The sequence below is a fragment of the Leptosomus discolor genome, unplaced genomic scaffold, assembly GCF_034619465.1.
Source record: "Leptosomus discolor isolate bLepDis1 unplaced genomic scaffold, bLepDis1.hap2 HAP2_SCAFFOLD_41, whole genome shotgun sequence".
Taxonomy (NCBI): Eukaryota; Metazoa; Chordata; class Aves; order Leptosomiformes; family Leptosomidae; genus Leptosomus; species Leptosomus discolor.
The window spans coordinates 537,177-559,730 of NW_028237908.1; the positions used below are offsets into that span (position 1 = coordinate 537,177).

The window sequence follows — 22,554 nt, forward strand, 5'->3', positions numbered from 1 at the left end:
AAGTTGTTGGGCTGTTGCTGTGCTGCTGATCTGGGCTGGGCTCCTGGGACAGAGAGAGCTCCTAGCAAGCAGGCAGAGCTGCAGGGAGACAGCTCTGCCCAGCAGCAGCTGCTCTGCAAATAGCAGCAGGGCTGAGGGGGCTGCCTGTGGGCACCAAGCAGAAAGGAGCGGGGCAGAGAGAGGTAAAAGGCAGGGGAGAGTGGGAGGATGGCTGAGAGCTCACTGGAGGAGAACTCTTCCCAGCCTCTGACACAGTAAGTCTCTGGGTGCAGGGAAATGTGATGGTGGCTCCTTGCAGGATCTCCTGGATGTTTACAACCTCTGGGATCTGTCTGTGATGTAGAAGAGGAAGACGGGCTGCAGAGCAGGGCTTCCCTAGTGCAGTGTGAGAGGGACAGGGCATGACGGTTGCCTTCTGGTGGGGATGGCTGTGGGTTGTGAAACCCGGTGGTGATGGCTTGAGGGTGTGAATGTGTTGTGCAGTATAGGTTGCCCAGGGCTGTCCTTCCAAGCAGTGCCTCTTCACCCAGGGGGGCTCTGACCAGGGGCAGGAACTCTGTCATCAGCCAGAGTCAGAACTCATCCTGCTTCACGAACTCCTCTTGGAGATGTGGGGAGAAGCTCTGGGTGGAAGGACAGAACGCCAGCAAAGATGTTTCTCTCCTGACACATAAATCTTTTCCTTCAGCTGAGAAAAGGGACTGAGAGCAACCGGCCTGAGGTGTCACCAACGTGGAGGTGCTGTGCTCTGCTGTGTAAGGAGAAGGCTTTCCCGAGTGCCAGCTGTCTTCCTCTCCTGTTCATTATTTGCAGAATGACCAGGGTACTGCTCTGCATTTTTTTCTCCTATTCCAGCTGTTCTTTTTCTTGCTTTTCAAAGCCCTGGGGTTTGGGGTGATTGTTGAAGTATCTCAGATTCATTTGAGACACTGTTCCTGGGGGCCTCTGGGCAATGCAGTGTGTGACTTGGAAACAGGTTGAGTCTCCCTTCAGGAGATGCTGGGCACTGTCTTTCAAGCAACTGAGCATCTCCCTAGGGTGAGGAGCTTGAAATCCCCTTCCCCCATGCTGGAGGCACTTTAGCAGGGGAGGATGGGAGGAGGTGACAGCCCCATTCTCCCCCACAGGCATGCTGCTGTTAGCATGTCTGGAGAGAGCCTGGAGATGGAAAATGGCTGTCAGAAAGTTTCTGTGTCCTCCGTGAGTGATTCCGACCCAGATTTGTCGTTCAGGAGAGCAGAGTTGGAAGGGCTGGGTCCCTCCCTGGGCTCTTCCCTCTCAGACACAGCTGGTCTGGGTGCTGACTCCAGCGCACTGCAATAAATAGGGACAATTGTCACACGGTCACTGAGGCAAATACCTCTCACTGGACTGAAGGCAGCCATTGCCAGGAACACCTACCGAATGCACGGGCTGTTTGACACCACTGCAATAGCACAGGTCTGACTTCTCTGGAGCCCATGGGCAGAGCCTCTGCTCATCAATCCTGACCTCACAAAAAGGAAATGAAAGAAGTTCCCCCAAAAGTAATAGAAGTCATTGTGGCGGGTATCAGTGAGAAATGTCATGAGACTGGCTCAGAAAAATCTGTCATCGCTTGTCAATGTCTTCTCCTCTTTCAACAGTCTCTCATTCCTGCAGTGAAATAATGTCCAACAGCAGCTGCATCACCCACTTCCTCCTCACGGCATTTGCAGACACGCGGGAGCTGCAGGTCTTGACCGTCGGGCTCTTCCTGGGCATCTACCTGGCTGCCCTCCTGGGCAACGGACTCATCATCACCACTGTAGTTTGTGACCCCCACCTCCACACCCCCATGTACTTCTTCCTCCTCAACCTCTCCCTCCTTGACCTGGGCTCCCTCTCCATCACTCTCCCCAAAGCCATGGCCAATTCCCTCTGGAACACCAGGGCCATCTCCTACTCGGGATGTGTTGCCCAAGTCTTTCTATTTCTCTTTCTCATTTCAACAGAGCTTTATCTTCTCACCGTCATGGCCTACGACCGCTACGTTGCCATCTGCAAACCCCTGCACTACGGGACCCTCCTGGGCAGCAGAGCTTGTGTCCACATGGCAGCAGCTGCCTGGGGCACTGGGTTTCTCAATGCTGTGCTGCACACGGCCAATACATTTTAACTGCCCCTCTGCCAGGGCAATGCTGTGGACCAGTTCTTCTGTGAAGTTCCACAGATCCTCAAGCTCTCCTGCTCGCACTGCTACAAGAGTGAAGATGGACTTCTTGTGGTTAGTGTCTGTTTAGCCTTTGGGTGTTTTGTGTTCATTGTGCTGTCCTACGTGCAGATCTTCAGGGCCGTGCTGAGAATCCCCTCAGAGCAGGGACGCCACAAAGCCTTTTCCACCTGCCTCCCTCACCTGGCCGTGGTCTCCTTGCTTGTCAGCACCGCCATGTTTGCCTACCTAAAGCCCCCCTCCATCTCCTCCCCATCCCTGGATATTGTGGTGTCATTTCTATACTCAGTGGTTCCTCCAGCAGTCAACCCCCTCATCTACAGCATGAGGAACCAGGAGCTCAAGGGTGCCCTGAGGAAACATTTTCAATCACTTGTCTGTCAGCAGCAATGAGCTGCCCATGGCTTTTCACAAGTGATTTCCCTTTATCTCAGCAACCTCCTGTGCTTTGGGCATTTCACCCAGGAGAACTCTCTTTGCTCAGGAATGTCTGAAGCCACTCCACTTCTCCAAAATCAGGAACCCAGCCTGTCTGACCCAGAGGCCTTTGGACCTGTGATTGGCACAACGGTAGAGCTGGTCTGCTGTGCTGTATCTCTGTAATAAAAGGGCATTTCCTCAGTGCTCATGTCGAGAGGTTGGAGGTCTTCTTCCAAAGCTGCAATTAGGAACAGGCTGAAGAAATACCCACCATGAGGCTGCGCTGCTGTGCTTGGGTTCTTCATGGGCTCAGGGGAGGAGTGTACGGGGTGATGTGTTAGGAAAGTGCCGGTGCTGAAACTTGACCTGTGGGTGCCCAGTGACCCTGGAGATTGTCCATGATTGACAGGGATTGACCTGGGACTGTCTTCCCATGGCTTTCGGACCCCTGAAACCCCTCACCCTGCAGAGCAGCACCACAAATTGAGGCCATGTGGGGAGCATGTGGAGGGCGCAGGATCAGCCATCCAGGCCAGCAGGGACACACTTCTCTGTGGAAAGGCTCTCTGAGGGCAGGGACAACCCTGGACAAGAGAAAAGGAGGAATTCTGTAATTATGAGGGCAATAAATGTTAAAAAGAGACTGATTTCTCCACTCAGCAGGTTGGGGCAGGCTGCTCTGTCACTGGGGCTGCAGGAGCAGTCTGGGGAGCCGCCGGGCTCGGAGTCTTGTGCTGAGGAGAAGGGCTGGCCCACTGGGGCTGCTGTCAGTGGGCTATAAGGATCTGCTGGAGACAAGAGCAGCAGACAAAGGGGGATGATGGCCTCCATCTCCTCATGTCTCACCTGAGCCCTGGAGCTGAAGGGAATCCTGAACCACCCTGTCTGTCCCCAAAGAGTTCCTGTCCCCGTCAGTGGGGCTGGGGCTGTTGGGGGGAGTGCCCAGAGCTCTGCAGCACCCTGTGGTGGACAATTTTATGGGGCCAGTCCAGACTGGGCTGCTGTGCTGGACAGGGCAGGGAAAAGGTGAGGGCAGGTGGGGAGAGGTGAGGAGGGGCTGAGGTGGGCTGGAAAGAGCCCAGGAGAGGAAAATGCAAGTAGAGCTAAGTGGTGTGTGGACAGGGTGGGGGCAGCCAAAGGGTGCTCCCAGGGCAGAGCCAGGCATTGTGCTGAAGGAAGCAGACACCAATGGTGCAGAAGAGAGGGGCCTAATCTCTGCCCTGCCTCTGGACACTGTTGGCCTTTGCCATCAAAGTGCACTGCTGGCTCATGCTCAGCTAAACACCCAGAATCAATTGCTCACTCCCTCCTTACACCCCCAGCAGGATGGGGGAGAATCAGAAGTGACAAATCAGTAAAACTCTTGGGTGAAGACAAAGACAGCTTAAGAGGTGAAGCAAAATCTGTGTGTGCAAGCAAAGCAAGATGAAGAATTCATTCCCTACTTCCCATGGGCAAGCAGCTGTTTAACCATTTCCAGGAAAGCAGGGGCTTCATCACAGGTATTAGTGCCATGGGGAGACAAACACCAGGACCACAAATGTCCTCTTTTCATCCCCCTTTCCCTGAGATTGATTGGTGAGCATGATGTCCTATGGTATGCAATATCCTTCTGGTCATTTTGGGTCAGCTGTCCCAGCTTTTTGCCTACCCGAGCCCACTTACTGTGGGGGAAGAGGGTGAGAACAAGAAAGCTTAATGCTCTGCTGGGACTGCTCAGCAGTAACCAGAACACTGGTGTGTTGTCAGCGCTGTGTCATTAACAGAGCCATAGCACAGCACCATAAGTGTGACTGTGAAGAAAATTAACTCCATCCCAGACAGACCCAGGACAGAGTTAGAGGTCATGGCGTCAGGGTAAGGAATGGAGAAAGGCTCATACAAATGACCTGAGGAAGTCTGTGGATCGCAGAACGTGACTTACTGGGGGACTCAACCTCCTTGGTATTCACGGGACCAGTTCTCAAGGGCACAAAGACTCAGGGGGCTTGTGGAGAAGTTCTTGATGCCAGATGGGCCACCCAGTCTGATGCTGGCCTGGACCTGCTACTCCCAAAAGAGGAAGAGCTGGTCACGGATGGGAAGACCAGTGCCAGCCTTGTTTGGAGTGACTGGAAATGGTGTTCTCTCAGATCTGGAGGGATGTGGGGAAGGAGAGGAGCAGAGCATAGTCCCTGTGTATCAGGGAATGAGAACCTGGGCTGTTGAGGGCACTGGCAGGTAGGATCCCATGGGGCAGGGGCACAGCCCTGAGAGCATCCACAGCCCTTCCTGTCCCTGACCAGCCTCCCCTGGGGCCTCCAACCCACACCTCTCTCCATCAGCCCAGGAGGCCATTGAAGCCAGGCCTGAGTTTCAGCCCCAGCTTCATCTCTGCTGTAGGTGTCGTGCTCTCCAGACACAGCCATAGACACAGCCTTGCCTGTCCATGGACCTTTATGTTCTGTTTACAGCCTCAAGCACCCCATGCTCTGGAGATACCTTATTTCCTTATCTCTGGCCAAGAATGTCAATATTTCAACCTCTGACCTTAGCCTATTACTCTCCTGCACAGCACCAAATTTACAAGTGTGGCTGCATCTTCCTGAAACTCTCCCCACAGGGACTGGCAGGCCACTATGAGGTTTCCAAGGCCTTCCCTTCTGCAGCTGGATGTAACAGTTCTGCATGGCAAGGTTTTGGTAGCGGGGGGGTTACAGGGGTGGCTTCTGTATGAAGTTGTTAGAAGTTTCCCTATGTCAGATATAGCAAATGCCACCTGGCTTTAAGACGGACCCGCCGCTGGCCAAGGCCGAGCCCATCAGCAACAGCATTTTTCACCTCTGTGATAACTCATTTAAGAGAGTGAAATAGTTGTTGCGCAGCAGGAATTGCAGCGAGTGAGAGGAGTGAGAATATGGGAGAGAATCATCCTGCAGACACCAAGGTCAGTGAAGAAGGAGGGGGAGGAGATGCTGCAGGTGCCGGAGCAGCGATTCCCCTGCGGCCTGTGGTGAAGACCACGGTGAGGCAGGCTGTCCCCCTGCAGCCCGTGGGCGGTGGAGCAGATGACTGCCTACACCCCGTGGAGGGCCCCCACGCCGGAGTAGGTGGATGCCTGAAGGAAGCTGTGAATCCGTGGGAAGCCTGCACCGGAGGAGGCTCCTGGCAGGACCTGTGGCCCGCGGAGAGAGAGAAGCCCACGCTGGAGCAGGTTTGCTGCTAGTGACCCTGTAGGGGGGGGGCTCACGCTGGAGCAGTTGGTTCCTGAAGTTCTGCACCCCATGAAGGAGACACACGCTGGAGCAGTTCATGAAGAACTGAACCCATGTGAAAGACTCACATTGGATAAGTCATGGAGGACTTTGTCCTGTGAGGGGCACCCCACATTGGAGCAGGGGAAACGTGTGAGGAGTCCTCCCCCTGAGGAGGAAGGAGCGGCAGAAAACAACAAAAGTGATGAACTGACCCCAACCCCCATTCCCTGTTTCCCCCCTTGTGCCGCTGCGGGGGAGAAGGGAGAAAAATCGGGATCAAATTTAAGCCCAGGAAAGAGGGAGCAGTGGGGGGAAGGTGTTTTAAGATTTGGTTTTGTTTCTCATTACTCCTCTCTGAGTTAATTGATAATAAATTATTTTTTTCCTTTAGTCGAGTCTGTTTTGCCCGTGATGGTAAAAGTTGAGTGATCTCCCTGTCCTTATCTCAACCCCACAAGCCTGTTGTTATTTTTTTTCCTCTCCTCTCCCCTGTCCAATTAAGGAGGGGGGAGTGATAGAGTGGCTTTGGTGGGCACCTGGCATTTTGGCCAGGGTCAACCCACCACACCCCTCCATTTGGCATCCTACCATCACGGCCTGGCCCTGCACAACCTCAGTTGTATCCCATGTATGTGTTGGCAGAGAGCTGTGCTGTGGGGTCTGGAAGGTGTGGGCCAGAAGAGATACTGCACAGGGCTGGCCATGCCCTAATACAGGCACGGAGACCACCAGGAGGAAGGAGATGGCCGTGCAGCACAGGTCCCTCCCCAGGGCTGCCTTTATGGCCAGAGATTGAAATGGCTGATGCACGGGGCTGCTTTGTTCCCATTGCATTGGCCCCACAGCAGTGCCCACCACAGGGTGCTGCAGAGTTTTGGGCACTTGCCCCACAGCCACAGCCTCTCTGAAGGGGCTCAAGATCCCCAGCAGCACCAGGGCTGAAGATGGCGCCATTGGCATGAGGAAGCAGGCGCCGGTCTCTGGCTCTCCTGCACTCATCCTGCAGGTGATCTCCCGCCCCGACTGCCTTTGCCCCATTTTGCCTCCTTGCCAGCCCCGCTCCCGAGGGCAGCACCAAAACCTGAGCCCTGAGCTCCTCAGCAGCTCATGCATCTCTCCAGTCTTCTGTCCCTGAGCCTGCTGCATCTCCACTGGCTTCCACAACACTGCAGAGTCCTTGTTTCTGGATACCTGCATTTAGTGGTTTACTCTGGTGGGACTTAGAGGGTGTTTCACTGTCTGAGTCTTCACTCACTGCTCCCCCGAGGGCATGTGGCAAGCCCCCATTCTCCCCTGATCCCTCCGGATTCCTTTCCAGAGGGACTGACATCTGCCATTGGCCCTTTCATAGCTGTGGTACCCTCAAGAAGGTGACTAGGAGCTCATCTACCATCTCCACTGCTCCTGGACTCCATGAAGAGATCTTTTCAGTCAAGTTATTGTGTTTAAAAGATCCCTGTGTTACTGGGAGGTTCTGCCCCTGAACACAGGGAGAAGAAAAGGAGAAAATATGGTTTTACCATCCCATTCCTTTGGATTGTTCTTGGTGGCAGCTGCAGAAGGAGAGCCCAGGCTTCAGGCACTGAACTGGGGAGATACCCCTTTATTGCAGAGATGTTATTACAAGGGTCAGAGGTGACACAGTGTCTTGCCTTCAGCAAGGATCAGACACCTTGGGAGAAGTGGCATGAAACCAAGCAATTACCTGGGAGTCTGATTCTCCCAGGGAAAAAAACTCCAGAGCCTGGCCCAAACTCTGAGCTAAACCCTGGTCACTCTGCAGAGAAGGAGGCAGATTATTGTTGATGAAATAAGGGCCATTGGATCAGTTTCCTGATGGCATCTTTGAGCTCCTGGTTCCTCATGCTGTAGATGAGGGGGTTCACTGCTGGAGGCACCACCGAGTACAGAACTGCCATCACCAGGTCCAGAGATGGGGAAGAGGTGGAGGGGGGCTTCAGGTAGGCAAAAAAAATTGTGCTGAGAAACAGGGAAACCACGGCCAGGTGAGGGAGGCAGGTGGAAAAGGCTTTGTGGCGTCCCTGCTCTGAGGGGATCCTCAGCACGGCCCTGAAGATCTGCATGTAGGACACCACAATGAACACAAAACAAACAAAAAGCAAAAAAACACTTGCAACAATGACATCAACTTCCCTGAGGTAGGCATCTGAGCAGGAGAGCTTGAGGATCTGGGGGATTTCACAGAAGAATTGGTTTAGAAAATTGCCTTGGCAGAGGGGCAGTGAAAATGTACTGGCCGTGTGCAGCACAGCCTTGAGAAACCCACTGCCCCAGGCAGCTGCTGCCATGTGGACACAAGCTCTGCTGCCCAGGAGTGTCCCGTAGTGCAGGGGTTTGCAGATGGCAACGTAGCGGTCGTAGGCCATGACGGTGAGAAGATAAAGCTCTGTTGAAATGAGAAAGAGAAATAGGAAGACTTGGGCAACGCATCCCGAGTAGGAGATGGCCCTGGTGTTCCAGAGGGAATTGGCCATGGCTTTGGGGAGAGTGGTGGAGAGGGAGCCCAGGTCAAGAAGGGAGAGGTTGAGGAGGAAGAAGTACATGGGGGTGTGGAGGTGGGGGTCACAGGCTACAGCAGTGATGATGAGTCCATTGCCCAGGAGGGCAGCCAGGTAGATGCCCAGGAAGAGCCCAAAGGTCAAGAGCTGCAGCTCCCGTGTCTTTGTGAACGCCATGAGGAGGAACAGGTTGATGGAGCTGGCATTGGACATTTTGTCCCTCTGTGCACAGGAACCTGTTCAAAAATGTAAAGACAGTGAGAAGTTCGGGCAGACGTCTCTGGGTGTGATCTATTCAATTTCTCATAGAACATCCCCCAAACTGCCCTTCCCTCTTCAGGAAGAACTTTGTGAGCTCTGGTTGGTGCTTGCTGAGGGTGTCCCAGAGAGCAGGAGATTCTGCTGTGAGCTCTGCTGGAGTCAGAGTCTTACCACCAGTGAGAGGTCAAGAGGAACACAGAGTGGTCTGAGATTAAATCCACTTCTGGTATCAAAGATCTTTGTAGCTTTGTGGCTCCCGACATGATTCATCCAACAGCAGAGCCGAGTTGAGGGAATTTTGGTTTGTGTATTCTATTCTGGTTGTGCCATCACAGCTGAGGAGTGCTTTTAAGGCAGAAATCCTTGGCATTTCTGCTGCACTTCTTCTGACACTCTCTTGGTCCTGAGAGGCAAGTGACAGCTGCTCGCACACCCTCCCCTGCCTCAGGGAACAGGAGAGAATTGAGGGGTAAAGGTAAGGAGACTCATAGGTTGAGATTAAAACAATGGAATAATAGAAATAAAACAAAATTTAAATCATAATGGTAATAATAGTGCATATATATGAGTAACGTACAATGCAGTTGCCCACCACCCACTGACCGAGGCCCAGCCCATTCCTGGTTAGTGATCCCAGAGGAGAAAATTCTGAAACCGCAATCACGGAAAGGGAGAGAACCAGACCCCCAGCTAACCCTCATCCATGTCCTGAGCATGACACTGTACGATGTGGAATATTCCACTGGCCAAGATGGGTCCATTGCTCTGGTTGTGTTCCCTCCCAGCTTTTGGGGCACCTGCACACTAGTAAGACATGGGAAGTTGAAAAGTCCTCGATTTCTTAGCAACAGCTGATAACATCACTGTACTGTCAGCATTCTGCTCATACCAAATCCTGTACTGAATCCAAAACACAGCACTGTTCTTGGTACTATGAAGAAGAAATAGCTCTATCCCAGCCGAAACCAGGACAACGACAGTACATGCAGCCTTGGTGTCTCAGCTGCACTTCAGTCCTTATCCCCTCACACCGGTGAGTGTAACAGGAAGAACAAGGGCAGCAGGGAGAAGATGCCAAAGTCCCCCTGCCAGCGGAGCCAGGAGAGGGAGACACAGTCGGACACTCGAGCGTGTCTCCTCTGTGGTGCTCAGGTTGCTGGGAAGGCAACTCCTGACCAAATCCCCGTGACATTAAGGGCAGAGGCTCTGCTGGGTGAGTGAGGAGACCAGGGGGTTGCTCCAGGGAAGGCGTCTGCACTGCAGGGCATGGCAGGGAGATGCCTGAATCCCCCTCCCACAGCGTGTCTGGGAGCAGTTCTCTCCCCCTCCCTGCCCATGTCTCTGCTTCCTGGAGCTTGTCTGGGCCAGGACCTGTTTTTCTCTCCCCACATCTCCTCCCTCCTCACACTCACAGACCCCATCCCACCTGCCACGTCCACAGCTCTGCCCTGCAGACACCTCCTGGCAGCAGGGCCCTGCCCAGGGGCATCTCTGTGTGGGCAGGGGCTAATGAGCAGCTCAGACAAGTCCCAACAACAAATGGGGTCTCAAGGCCTGGTGCACAATGCAGAAATAAATTCCCATTTCTCCCTGCCCACCCAGCACACCAAGAGGACAAAACTCAAAGCTCAGGTTTCTTCCCTTCAGGTGAACAGTTCCTTGACGTGCTGTTTCCAGAAGGAGCCTCTGCAAATGTTGTGGGGGTGATCTGGAGCTGGGAGCAGCCCTGACCCACGCAGTTCCCTCCCACCAGCAGAAAGAGCCTCCCTGGTTGGGGGTCACTCCTTCCACCCACAGCGTCGCCCCACAGTGCCGTGGGGAGCTCCCTGGGCAGGCTGAGAGCTGACCCTGGCAGGCAGCAGAGTCCCTGCCGCGGCACACAGCCCCTGGGGGGCAGGGACCCTGCTCTGAAGGGCAGCCCTGGGCACCCCTGCCTGCACACCTACCTTCACACCCCGCAGGTGTCCCTGAGAGAAGGCAGCCATCGTGCCCGGTGCATCTGGTGGGGCAGCAGGGAGTCCCTCACCTGGAGCACGTCCTCCTCCTCTACACTAGAGAAACTGTTGGAATCCTCGTGAAAGATTCTCTGTGCTGTGGGGTGTTCCAGGTTTTGGATAGCCCTCCAGAAGCACCAGCTGCATTGCCCTGATCCCAGAGACTTACCGTGTAGATGACTGTAAAGATTTCTTTTCCAGGAAACTCTCAGCTTCCTCCCCTCCAGACTGGCATTAAGCTCTCTCAGCCTCACGTCTCTCCTCTTGGTGCCCACAGGCAGTGCCCTCAGCCCTGCTGCGCTTTGCACAGGAGCTGCTCCTGGGCAGAGCTGTCTCTCTGCAGCGCTGCCCGCTTGCCAGCAGCTCCCCCCACCCCAGGAGCCCAGCCCAGCTCAGCAGCAGGGGAGCAGCCCAAGGCAGCCCTTTCTCTGCCCCCTCTGGGCTCCCATGTGGTTTCCCTGGGGAACCTGCTGTCAAACAGGCTGAAGGACTCACTGATGTTCCCTCCCTCAGCTGGGCACCGACACTGACTGCCAGCTGTGTCATTTCTGCTGTCAGAAAAAGAAATGACCATGACAATAACCTTTTCCCATCCTATCACTAGACAGGACACATGGAAGGTGGCAGGGAACAATTGTGCCCCTGTACTCAGTACCGTGAGGTCACACCTTGAGTACTGTGTCCAGTTTCGGGCCCCACAGTGTAGGAAAGTCGTTGAGGCCCTGGAGCGGGTCCAGAGAAGGGCAAGGGAGCTGGGGAGGGGTCTGGAAAACGTGTCCTATGAGGAGTGCCTGAGGGAATGGGATTGTTTAGCCTAGTGAAGAGGAGGCTGAGAGGAGACCTTATTGCTCTCTACAACTACCTAAAAGGAAGTTGCAGTGAGGCTGGTGTTGGTCTCTTCTCCCAAGTAACTAATGACAGGACAAGAGGTCATGGCCTCAAGCTGCGCCAGGGGAGATTTAGATTGGATATACGGAAAAATTTCTTTCCTGAAAGAGTGGTTGGACACTGGAACAGGCTGCCCAGGGAGGTGTTGGAGTCACCATCCCTGGAGGTGTCCAAAAGACATATAGATGTGGTGCTTAGGTACATGGTTTAGAGTTGAGCTTGGTAGTGTTAGGATAATGGCTGGATCTGATGATATTAGAGGTCTTTTCCAACCAAAATGATTCTATGATTCTATGATTCTATGATTCTACAATCAGCATGCTATCGAGTAGCCCTTTGCTACTTCAGTTTGGCTGGCCTGGCTGTGCCCCCTCCCAGCTTCATGTGAAAATTCACCCTATCCTAGCCAAACCCAGGACACACCTTCTCTTGCTAAATTCCACAGTGGCCCCACAGCGTCTTTTTTTCTTCTTTAACTGCAACGTCCACAGCATCAGCTCATCTTGGGGCTGTGTGCATGACAATGTGTGCGGTGAAGAAATTTCTCCTAATGTCTCATCTAAATCTCCCCTGGCACAACTTGAGGCTGCTTCCTCTTCTCCTATGACTTGTCACTTGGCAGAAGAGACTGAACCCCGTCTCACTTGAACCTCCTCTCAGGTAGTTGTAGAGCGGGATAAGGTCTCCCCTCAGCTTCTTTTTCTCCAGGCTAAACAACGCCACTTCCCTCAGCTGCTCCTCACAGGACTTGTGCTCTAGGCTCTTCACCAGCTTCGTTGCCCTTCTTTGGACACGCTCCAGCACCTCAGTGTCTTGCAGTGAGGGGCCCAAAACTGCACACAGTATTCAAGATGCAGCCTCAATGGTGCCGAGTAGAGGGGCACGATCACTCCCCTACTCCGGCTGGCTACACCACTTCTGATACCAATCAGGATGCTGTTGGCCTTCACCTGGGCACACTGCTGGCCCACATTCAGCCGACTGTGAACAGACATCTTTCAGGTCATTTTCCCCAGGCAGCTTTCCAGCCACTCATCCTCCAGCCTGTAGCGCTGCATGAGGCTCTTGTGACCCAAGTGCAGGACTCGGGCACTTGGCCTTGTTGAACCTCATACAATTGGCCTCACCCCATTGATCCAGCCTGTCCAGATCCCTCTGCAGAGCCTTCCTACCCTCCAGCAGATCAACTTGATGTCCTCTGCAAATTTACTGAAGGAACACTTGATCCCCTCCTCCAGATCATCGATAAAGATGTTAAACAAGACTGGTCCCAATACTGAGCCCTGGGGAACACCACTTGTGACTGGCTGCAAACTGGATTGAACTCCATTCACCATCACTCTTGAGGTTGGGCCAGCCAGCCAGTTGGCTCCACAGTAAAGAATATCGTCGTCCAAGCCATGAGCAGCCAGTTTCTCCAGGAGGCTGTTCTGGGAAAATTTTGGTAGCTGTTGCCACTGCTGTAACATTTGGCACAGCAGAAGCGTTTGCCTCAACCACCATCTGTGCAGGGAGGTGTCACAGGCTTCTAGATTAAAAGGGTAGGTGGTTCTTTTTGGAGGATACTAGAATAACAAAATAGAGGAATTTGAGTTGGGGAGAAGATGTGGTCAGGGATGTTTGGGGGCACCTGTGAAGCAGCCCAGCACCTCATATGAACTACTCCTGTGGTCAGGGAGAACCTGAGAGCTTTCCCGAATCTGAAAACATAAAGGGGAAGGAAGGACAGCCTCATTCAGGCTGGAAGGGACCTCAGCAGGTGTCTTGACCTACCTCCTGCCCAAAGCAGGGCCAGCCCAGATCAGTCAGGGCTTTATCTAAGCAAGTCTTGCTCCCTTTCTGGCACAGAGCTGGTGCAGACTCCCTGGGAAACAGCTTCCAGCACTGCACTGTCCTCGTGGTGGAAAAGTTTCTCTCTGTGTCTAGTCTGACCCTTTGTGGTTTCAGCCCGTTGCCTCTTGTCCTTGTGCCTTGGATCACAGACATGAGCTCCAATCAGCCACGCCGCTGCGTGTCCACCCGAGATCTTCCTTTCTCAAGGCTGAACAACCCAAGCTCTCAGGCTCTTCTCACAGCACTTGTGCTCCAGCCATGACCGCCTCAGTGGCCCTCCACTGAACTTCCTCCAGTTTACCAATCTCTCTCTGTCATCGTCGGGGGTAACAAAGTAGAGAAGGAATCTGGATGGGGTTTCAAAAGTGCTGATCAAAGGGAGATAGTCCCTTCCACTGGCTGTGCTCCTGCTCACAGCCCAGGATGCAGTTGGCCACCTTTGCTGATGGCTCATGTTTTGCCTGTTGAAACCCAAGGACCACCAGAGCCTTCCGCAGAGCCGCTGCCCACGCAGGCAGTCCCTGGCCTCTGTCATTGCAGGGCCTTAGTCCACTTCAAGGATAGGTCTTTAGCTTCTGTTCCTACTGGCCCATCCTGCTGGCCTGTCTAAGGAAACTTTGGGATTGCAGCCCCAACTTCAGTGTAGTGTCTGTGTTCGTCAATGTTCTATCACCCACAAATGTTATAAAAAAGCACTCTCTCTTCTCCCCTGGGACATTATAGCATGTTAAACAGGGCGGGTTATGGTACAGACACCTGCAGGTCCCTACTAGCTAGATGCCTCCAGGTAGAGTACTACGCACGGCCCATGTCTCTCCGAGCCCGAAAGTCCAGTTGGTTTTTTACCCACCTACTTATCCACCCGCGCAGACTATAATATCCCAATTTAGACACAAGATGGGGATGATGCTGAACGCTTTCCTGACTTCCAGGTAAAAGATACCACGCTCTCCCTCTACCCAGCAATCCTGTCCTTCCGTTATGGAAAGCAAAGAAGATGGCCAGGTGCAATCTCCCCTGGGTACATCCAGGCACCTGCTCTTTCAGATACCCAGAAATAGGATCTGAGTGGACATGCCCTGGGGCGCAGCCTTTAGTTCCCCCTGCTCCTCCTGTGGGAATCTTTGAAAGGTGCCTGCAGCTTTTGGGTGCTGCCAGTCATCAGAGAATCCCTCCCATCTCCATGACCTTTCAAAGACAACAGAGAGTGACCTCACTGTGACATTGGTTTGCCCTCTCAGCTCCCTTGGCTCTTGTCCCTCCTGTCCCATAGCCTGCTAAGGATTGTGTTTGCTCAGGGACCCCTGACTTGATCCCCACCCAGTCGTGGCTGTTCTCCTCCAGAGTCCTGCCTCATGTCAGAGGCCAGGCAGAGGTTGCTGGGGAAGACTGAGGCAAAGAGGACATGGAGTATCTCAGATCTGTCTTCCCTTGCTCTTAGTAAATTCAGCAGTGCCCACACAGTAACTTTGATTCTCCTTTAAATGTTCCTGAAGTAGCAAACACTCACTGTGGTGCCCCTGATTTGCCTTTCAAGTTTATATTGAATTGATATCTGGACTATTGCTGAGCTTGGAGGATGCTGTCCTTGAGGACCAGCTGGCTGCCACCGTGTCACAGCTCTGTCTCCCACAGGAACGGCTCCAGTTCATCCTGCCTGTGGCCCTGGCTGAGACATTGCTGCACATTTAGGCTGAAGCACCCCAGCTGTGGAAGCAGGCAAGTTTTGACTTGCCATAAGGAATCCTCGTACTGAGTGTTCAAGACCCTGTGTGTGCTGTTGATGGGAGAAGAAGAGGTGCTGTCAAGGCCAATTCTTTTTCCGATAGCTGAAATGACACAGCTGGCAGTCAGTCTCTGTGCCCAGCTGAGGGAGGGAACATCAGTGCTGACTTCAGCCTGTTTGAGAGCAGGTTCCCCTGGAGCCCCAGGGACAGCTGGAGGGAGCCCAGAGGGGGCAGAGAAAGGGCTGCCTTGGGCTGCTCCCCTGCTGCTGAGCTGGGCTGGGCTCCTGGGGTGGAGGGAGCTGCTGGCAAGTGGGCAGCGCTGCAGAGAGACAGCTCTGCCCAGGAGCAGCTCCTGTGCGAAGCACAGCAGGGCTGAGGGCACTGCCTGCGGGCAGGGAGGGAGAGCGGAGTGTTCACTGGGGGAGGCATCCTCACAGCCCTGGACACAGTAAGTTTCTGGCTGTAGGACAACGCAGCTGCTGTTCCTGGAGAGATCTAAAGCTGGCACCTTCGATGGTCGGTGCAGAGAAGGACGTGCTCCAGAACCGGGCTTGCCTGCTGCACCTTCAGAGGGACAGGGCATGATGACTTCTTTCTCCTGGGGGCGTCTGCAGGATGTGAATCCGTGTGTGCAGGCAGGGGTGCCCAGGGCAGAGCAGGGTCCCTGCCCCCCAGGGGCTGTGTGCCAGGTCAGGGACTCTGCTGCCTGCCAGGGTCAGCACTCAGCCTGCCCTGGGACGTTCCCATGGCGCTGTGGGGAGATGCTGTGGGTAGTAGGAGTGACCACCAACAAGGCAGGGTCCTTCTGCTGTAGAGAAGGGCGGCTCACAAATTCCAAGAAACAAAGTCCTTCTGTCCATGGCAGGGCTGTTCTTCTGGTACTTGTGACGAGCTGGTGGCCTTCAGTTTGCTTCCTCAGGCACGGTAAATCAGTATACAACGGGAGCGACATACAGCTATCTTAAGAAAGGTACTTGTCAAGGTCTGAGGCTGGGCCGGCCACTAACAAATAACAGACGCTTTCTATTAACCCCTCTCCCCTCCCAAAAGTGAAAAGGAGAGAGAACAAGAGAGAGTGACTTTATGGCTTGGAAAAGAAAACTAAAACAGCTTTAATCAAATAATAACAATAAAAGAAAATATATTAATAAGAATAAGGAAATAATTAAATATATACAATATGTACAAAACCAATACCAAATCCAACTCCTCCCACCCTGATGACGATACATCACCACCACACTGCAGGGCTGGCACTGGGGCAGTCCCAGGCTGGACTGGGCAGCAGACAGGGACAGGATGCAGGAGCTGGACTCAGGCCCTGGATTCAGGGATCAGGGATCGACGACAGAAGAACAGACGGAGTCCTCCTCAGACATTGGCCATCGAAGAAGAGAGATTGACTCTCGTGATCTCTCAGCTTTATACTGAATATGTCGTATACGGGGTGGGACACTTTGTTGGTCAGGTTTGGGTCACCTGTCCAGTTTGCTCCTCCCAGCAGGTGCGAACTTTTCCGTGCTTGTGACCCTTTTCACACCCGACACCCCAACACGCAGTACAAGATCTAGCAGTGACCTTGGTCGCTACAAGAACAAGTATAAGCAAGGGCCTCTCTGCATCCCATTCCTCGGTACTGACTCCCCTCAGCCTTATCACTGCTGGGAGTAGTCACTGTCTGGAAAAACATGCTCCTGTTTCAGAAAATGCCGCTAGTTAGAGGAGACTTAACTGAAAAGTTAAAGCACTAACACAAAATTAGTTCTGGTTTAGCCCAAACCAGGACAGTAATAAAACTTCATACTGTAAAGACTTGTTAGTATAAGAGTTAGGGATGGCAATTTTGTCAACCTAGGACTGGTGGATGCCTGTGGGCAGGTGCATTCCTCAGTGAGCTGTTTTGATGCTCAAGGATCACCTCTTCATGACCCAGAATGGTCCAACCCAACATATAGGAATTCCCACCAAGGTGGAAAGAGGCAGCAATGGATGAGAAAGGAGCTCTCAAACTAAAATCAGGCGTGAGAATTAAGCACAGAGAAGGTGGAAGCTAGCTGCCTTCCAGCCTCAGTGGTTCTGTGATTCTGTTCTGGAAAGACCAGTTCCTGGATGGATCCATGCTCTCTGTTTGTCTATCTGAGTCTCTATCTTAAAGTAACACAGCCCAGCATGCCTACAGCCCACGCTTGTTTCTTCTTTCTCCAGCTGTGTACGGTTTAGCTTGGCCTAGAGACCTGCCGAGGTCCCTTCCAGGATGAATGAATGACCCACCACGTGTGTTCCCTTGACAACAATAGAGACAGCTCTCAGGTGCCCCATGACCACAGAAGAAAGCAAACATAACTTTGGTGCACTCAGCTGTGGCTTTTGTGTCCCCCTGTGGTGGGTTGACCCTGGCCAAAATGCCAGGTGCCCACCAAGGCCACTCTATCACTCCCCTCCTTAACTGGACAGGGGAGAGAAAAAAAATAACAACAGGCTTGTAAGGTTGAGATAAGGACAGGGAGATCATTCAGCATTTACCGTCACGGGCAAAAGAGACTCGACTGAAGGGAAATGTAATTTATTACCAATTAACTCAGAGAGGAGTAATGAGAAATAAAACCAAATCTTAAAACACCTTCCCTGCACCTGCGGGAGCTGCGTGAGGACACTGACACGATCAATGTGATCTAACAAGTGAACCTTTATTTCCGTGTTTCCAGTGCAATTTATAACCCTCCACCACACCCAATAGATACTGATTGGCTTCATCGCAAATAACGGCCCGTAGTCCAACCCGACTGGCCACATTGCGAGTCATGTTCAAGTCATGTTCACAGATGTTCACACCCATCTTCTTCAGGAATTAAAACTGCGTCATTAATGGCGGCTGTCTCTTCTCCTGCCCCTGTAAGATGTTCATGCCCCCTGCACCGCAAGTTGTTTACGCTTTCAGCAGTTCCGGTACGTCCCAGCTCGGATTCTCTGGAAAGGCTGGATTGTTCACATGTCCCTTATTTCATGAATGTCCTCCCACACACACCAATCTTTGTCATTAAGATAAAGACTGGGAAATGACACTTGTTACATGATCTGAGGCAGATCAACGCTGTGATAGAAAGTATGGGAGCCTTACAACCCGGAGTCCCCTCTCCCACAATATTTCCATCAAATTGGCCGATAATAGTAATGGATCTAATTGTTTCTTTACAATTCCCCTCGCAAAGCAGGATTGTTTTCGCTTTGCTTTCTCCGTTCCAGCTATTAACAATAGTGCACCCATACAACGCTGTCACTGGACTGTCTTGCCTCAGGGAATGAAGAACAGCCCTACTATCTGTCAAATGTATGTTACAGGGGCACACTCTCTGGGGTTCGTGAACAGCCCCCGCAGATACTGGTGTATCATTCTATGGACGATATCTTGATTGCGGGGGCTGAGTTGACAATTTAGAAGGAAGTGGTCAATGAAGCGTTGAAGGCCCTACAGTTTTAGGGACTCCAGGTAGCACCTGAAAAAGTACAAGAGGAACCCCCTTGGCGCTACCTGGGGTGGAAAATAATGGAACGTAACATAGAATTCCAGAGGGTGGCTTTGAAATGGGAAATCACAACGCTAAATGATCTGCCAAAAATCTTAGGTGCTGTCAATTGGGTTAATCATTACTGGGAACCAATAATGATACTTTACAGCCTTTGTTCATGTTGTTGAAGGGTGACCCTGCCTTGGATTCACGACGTAGTCTAACACTGGAAGCGCAACAAGCTCTAGCCCTTGTTGAACTTGCAATTCAGTCAAGGCAAGCGGGCCGACTAAGGGAGGGTCGTGGCCTCCAACTTTTTATTATAAATACATTGTCACAACCCTTGGCATTATTAGGACAATGGGTGGAGACTGAAGCAGACCCCCTCATCCTCATAGAGCGGATCTTCATGCTACATCAGCCAACAAAGACCATTATAACCAGGGCAGAGAGGTTTGCAATGTTAATTTGTAAAGGGCGGAAACGGGCAGTACAATTACAAGGACAAGAAGTATTAATTCTCTATGTACCATTTACAAAAGACTGTCTGGGATGGAGAATGGCAAATAGTCTACCCCTTCAAACTGCGCTGCTGAATTTTACTGGAAATATCAGTATTCATTTACTGTCACACAAATTATTCGTGTCTTTTAAAGACAAGCACATCATCGCCCGACCCCGACGCAGCCCAGTTCCCGTACCTGGGCGCACAGTATTTACCCATGGCTCAGGAAAATCAGGATGAGCAGTGATAGCTTGGAAAGAAGGATTAAAATGGGAGAGGGAGATTCGTACAGTCTCAGGAACGTCCCAAATTGTAGAACTGGTTGCAGTTATTAAGGTGTTCCAAAGGTGGAGTGAACCTTTGAACATAGTCACTGACTCAGAGTATGTTTGCAGGCTTGTTCAAAGAATAGAAAAAGCTTCACTAAAACATGTCAATAATGAGCAGTTATTTTCCCTGTTTAAACAATTATGGAGTTTGGTCAACAACCGGGTAAGTGATTTTTACGTCCTACATATACGAGGCCGTACTACTTGACCTGGAGCTATAGCAGAAGGGAATTGGGAAGCAGACAGATTGACTGCCCTGACCTGGGCGGCGCCTACACCACAAATCTTCAAACAAGCCCAATTATCACATGAATTTTTCTACCAATCTGCTCGAGCTCTTCAAAAACTATTTTGTTTTTCCTGCAATGATGCTCATGCAATTGTGCGTATGTGTCCTGATTGTCAACAATTTGCGGCCGCAGGCCCAACTGGAGTTAACCCTCGAGGTCTCCAAGCACTTAAATTATGGCCATCAGATGTGACACGTCTCAGAATTGGGAAGCCAGAAGTGGGTATGTGTTTCAGTTGATACCTATTCAGGGGTGATATGGGCAACAGCTGAATCCAGGGAAAAAAGCAAGGGACGTTATTAGACACGGGACTGCTGCCTTTGCAGTATTAGGAATACCAGTGGCTACTGCCCCCTCCACCTCTGCACACAGATGCTGTCCCTGCAGCTCCAGAAAAGAACTTGGAGAAAGGAACTCAGACAAACAAGTCGGTGCAGGGTCCTTTATTTGGTTTAAACACGCAGACAGCACAGCTCCTGATTTACACAAAGTCTCTGAGGCACACAAGGCAGGCAGAGACTGACATAGAAATAGGATGAAGAATGGCAACATTTTTGAGGACAGAATACTCCCTGAGCAAGCTAAACCCCAAAGAAACCAAATCAAACAACCCACCAAAGAGAGGCTGGGCCTGTAATGAGTTCCATTACTAGTGATATGCAGGGGAAGATGGGCAGTTCATTGGTGCTTCTGCAAAGCAACCAGTCATCAGTTTCCTCAGGGCATCCTTGAGCTCCTGGTTCCTCATGCTGTAGATGAGGGGGTTCACTGCTGGAGGAACCACCGAGTACAGAACTGCCAGCAGAAGGTTCAGGGATGGGGAGGAGATGGAGGGGAGCTTCAGGTAGGCAAACATGCCAGTGCTGACAAACAGGGAGACCACGGCCAGGTGAGGGAGGCAGGTGGAAAAGGCTTTGTGGCGTCCCTGCTCCGAGGGGATCCTCAGCACGGCCCTGAAGATCTGCACGTAGGACACCACAATGAACACAAAACACCCAAAAGCTAAACAGACACCGACCACAAGTACCCCAACCTCCCTGAGGTAGGTGTCTGAGCAGGAGAGCTTGAGGATCTGGGGGATTTCACAGAAGAACTGGTCCACAGCATTGCCCTGGCAGAGGGGCAGTGAAAATGTATTGGCTGTGTGCAGCACAGCATAGGGAAAAGCAGTGCCCCAGGCAGCTGCTGCCATGTGGACACAAGCTCTGCTGCCCAGGAGGGTCCCGTAGTGCAGGGGTTTGCAGATGGCAACGTAGCAGTCGTAGGCCATGACGGTGAGAAGATAAAACTCTGCTGTGATCAAGAAGACAAAGAGAAAAAACTGTGCAACACATCCCGAGTAGGAGATGGCCCTGGTGTTCCAGAGGGAATTGGCCATGGCTTTGGGGAGAGTGGTGGAGAGGGAGCCCAGGTCGATGAGGGAGAGGTTGAGGAGGAAGAAGTACATGGGCGAGTGGAGGTGGGGGTCACAGGCTACAGCAGTGATGATGAGTCCATTGCCCAGGAGCGCAGCCAGGTAGATGCCCAGGAAGAGGCAGAAGTGCAAGAGCTGCAGCTCCCATGTGTCTCCAAATCTCAAGAGGAGGAACTCTGTGATGGAGCTGCCATTGGACATTATTTCACTGCAGGAATGGGAGACTGTTGAAAGAGGAGAAGATATTGACAAGTGAGGAGAGTTTTCTCTGAGCCTGTTTTATGCTATTTCTCAGAGAAAACACACAAAATGACTTCTTTTTTTGGAGGAACATCGGTCGGTTCCTTTTTGTAGGTGCAGGATTGACGAGCAGTGGCTCTGCCCATGGGCTCCAGACAAGTCAGACCTGTGCTATTGCAGTGGTGTCAAACAGCCCGTGCATTCGGTAGGTGTTCCTGGCAATGGGTGCCTTCAGTCCAGTGAGAGGTATTTGTCTCACTGACCGTGTGACAATTGTCCCTATTTATTGCAGTGTGATGGAGTCAGCACCCAGACCAGCTGTGTCTGAGAGGGAAGAGCCCAGGGAGGGACCCAGCCCTTCCAACTCTGCTCTCCTGAACAGCAAAGTCTGGGTCGGAATCACTCACGGCCGACACAGAACCTTTCTGACAGCCATTTTCCATCTCTAGGCTCTCTCCACACATGATAACAGCAGCGTGCCTGTGGGGGAGAATGGGGCTGTCACTAGGTTCCCACCCTCCCCTGCTGAAGTTACCAGTAGGGGAGAAGGGCACTTCAAACTCTTCACCCCAGGGAGATGCTCACATTCCCAAAAGACAGTGCCCAGCATCTCCTGAAGGGAAAGTCACTTGTTTCCAAGCCCCACACAATGAATTGCCCAGAGGCCCCAAGGATCAGTATTTCCAATGCATCTGGGATACGTTACACTCCCAGAAAACTCTGCACAACCCAGAGCTTCCACAATGAAGAAAAGGAGCAGCAGGAATTGGAGAAAAAAAATGCAGAGCAATACCCTGATCCTTCTGCAAATGGGCAACAGGAGAGGAAGACAGCTGGCACTCGGGAAAGCCTTCTCACACACAGCAGAGCACAGCACCTCCACGTTGGTGACATCCCATGCTGGTTGCTCTCAGTCCCTTTTCTCTGCAGAAGGAAGAGTTTTCTGTGTCAGTAGAGATGCATCTTTGCTGGGGATCTGTCCTTCCACCCACAGCTTCTCCCCACAGCTCTATGAGGAGATCCCTGTGCAGGCTGACTGCTGAACCTGGCTGATGACAGAGTCCCTGCCCCCGGTCGCAGCCCCCTGGGTGAAGAGACACTGCTTGGAAGGACAGCCCTGGGCAACCCTGGCTTCACACCCACCTTCACACGTTCAAGCCATCCCCACCGGGTTTCACACCCCACAGATATCCCCACCAGA

At 52.3% G+C, this 22,554-nt stretch overlaps 1 protein-coding gene and 1 pseudogene across 1 annotated transcript; one reads left to right on the plus strand and one right to left on the minus strand.

Moving 5' to 3' along the window:
* The first annotated feature begins 1,648 nt into the window (after positions 1-1,648).
* Positions 1,649-2,584, plus strand: LOC147412416 (olfactory receptor 14J1-like; annotated as a pseudogene).
* A 17,764-nt stretch (positions 2,585-20,348) lies between these two features.
* On the minus strand, positions 20,349-21,314 carry LOC147412417 (olfactory receptor 14C36-like). The gene has a single exon (XM_086481407.1). The coding sequence runs from the start codon at positions 21,312-21,314 to the stop codon at positions 20,349-20,351; it is 966 nt and encodes a 321-aa protein (XP_086337533.1).
* Positions 21,315-22,554: the final 1,240 nt, after the last annotated feature.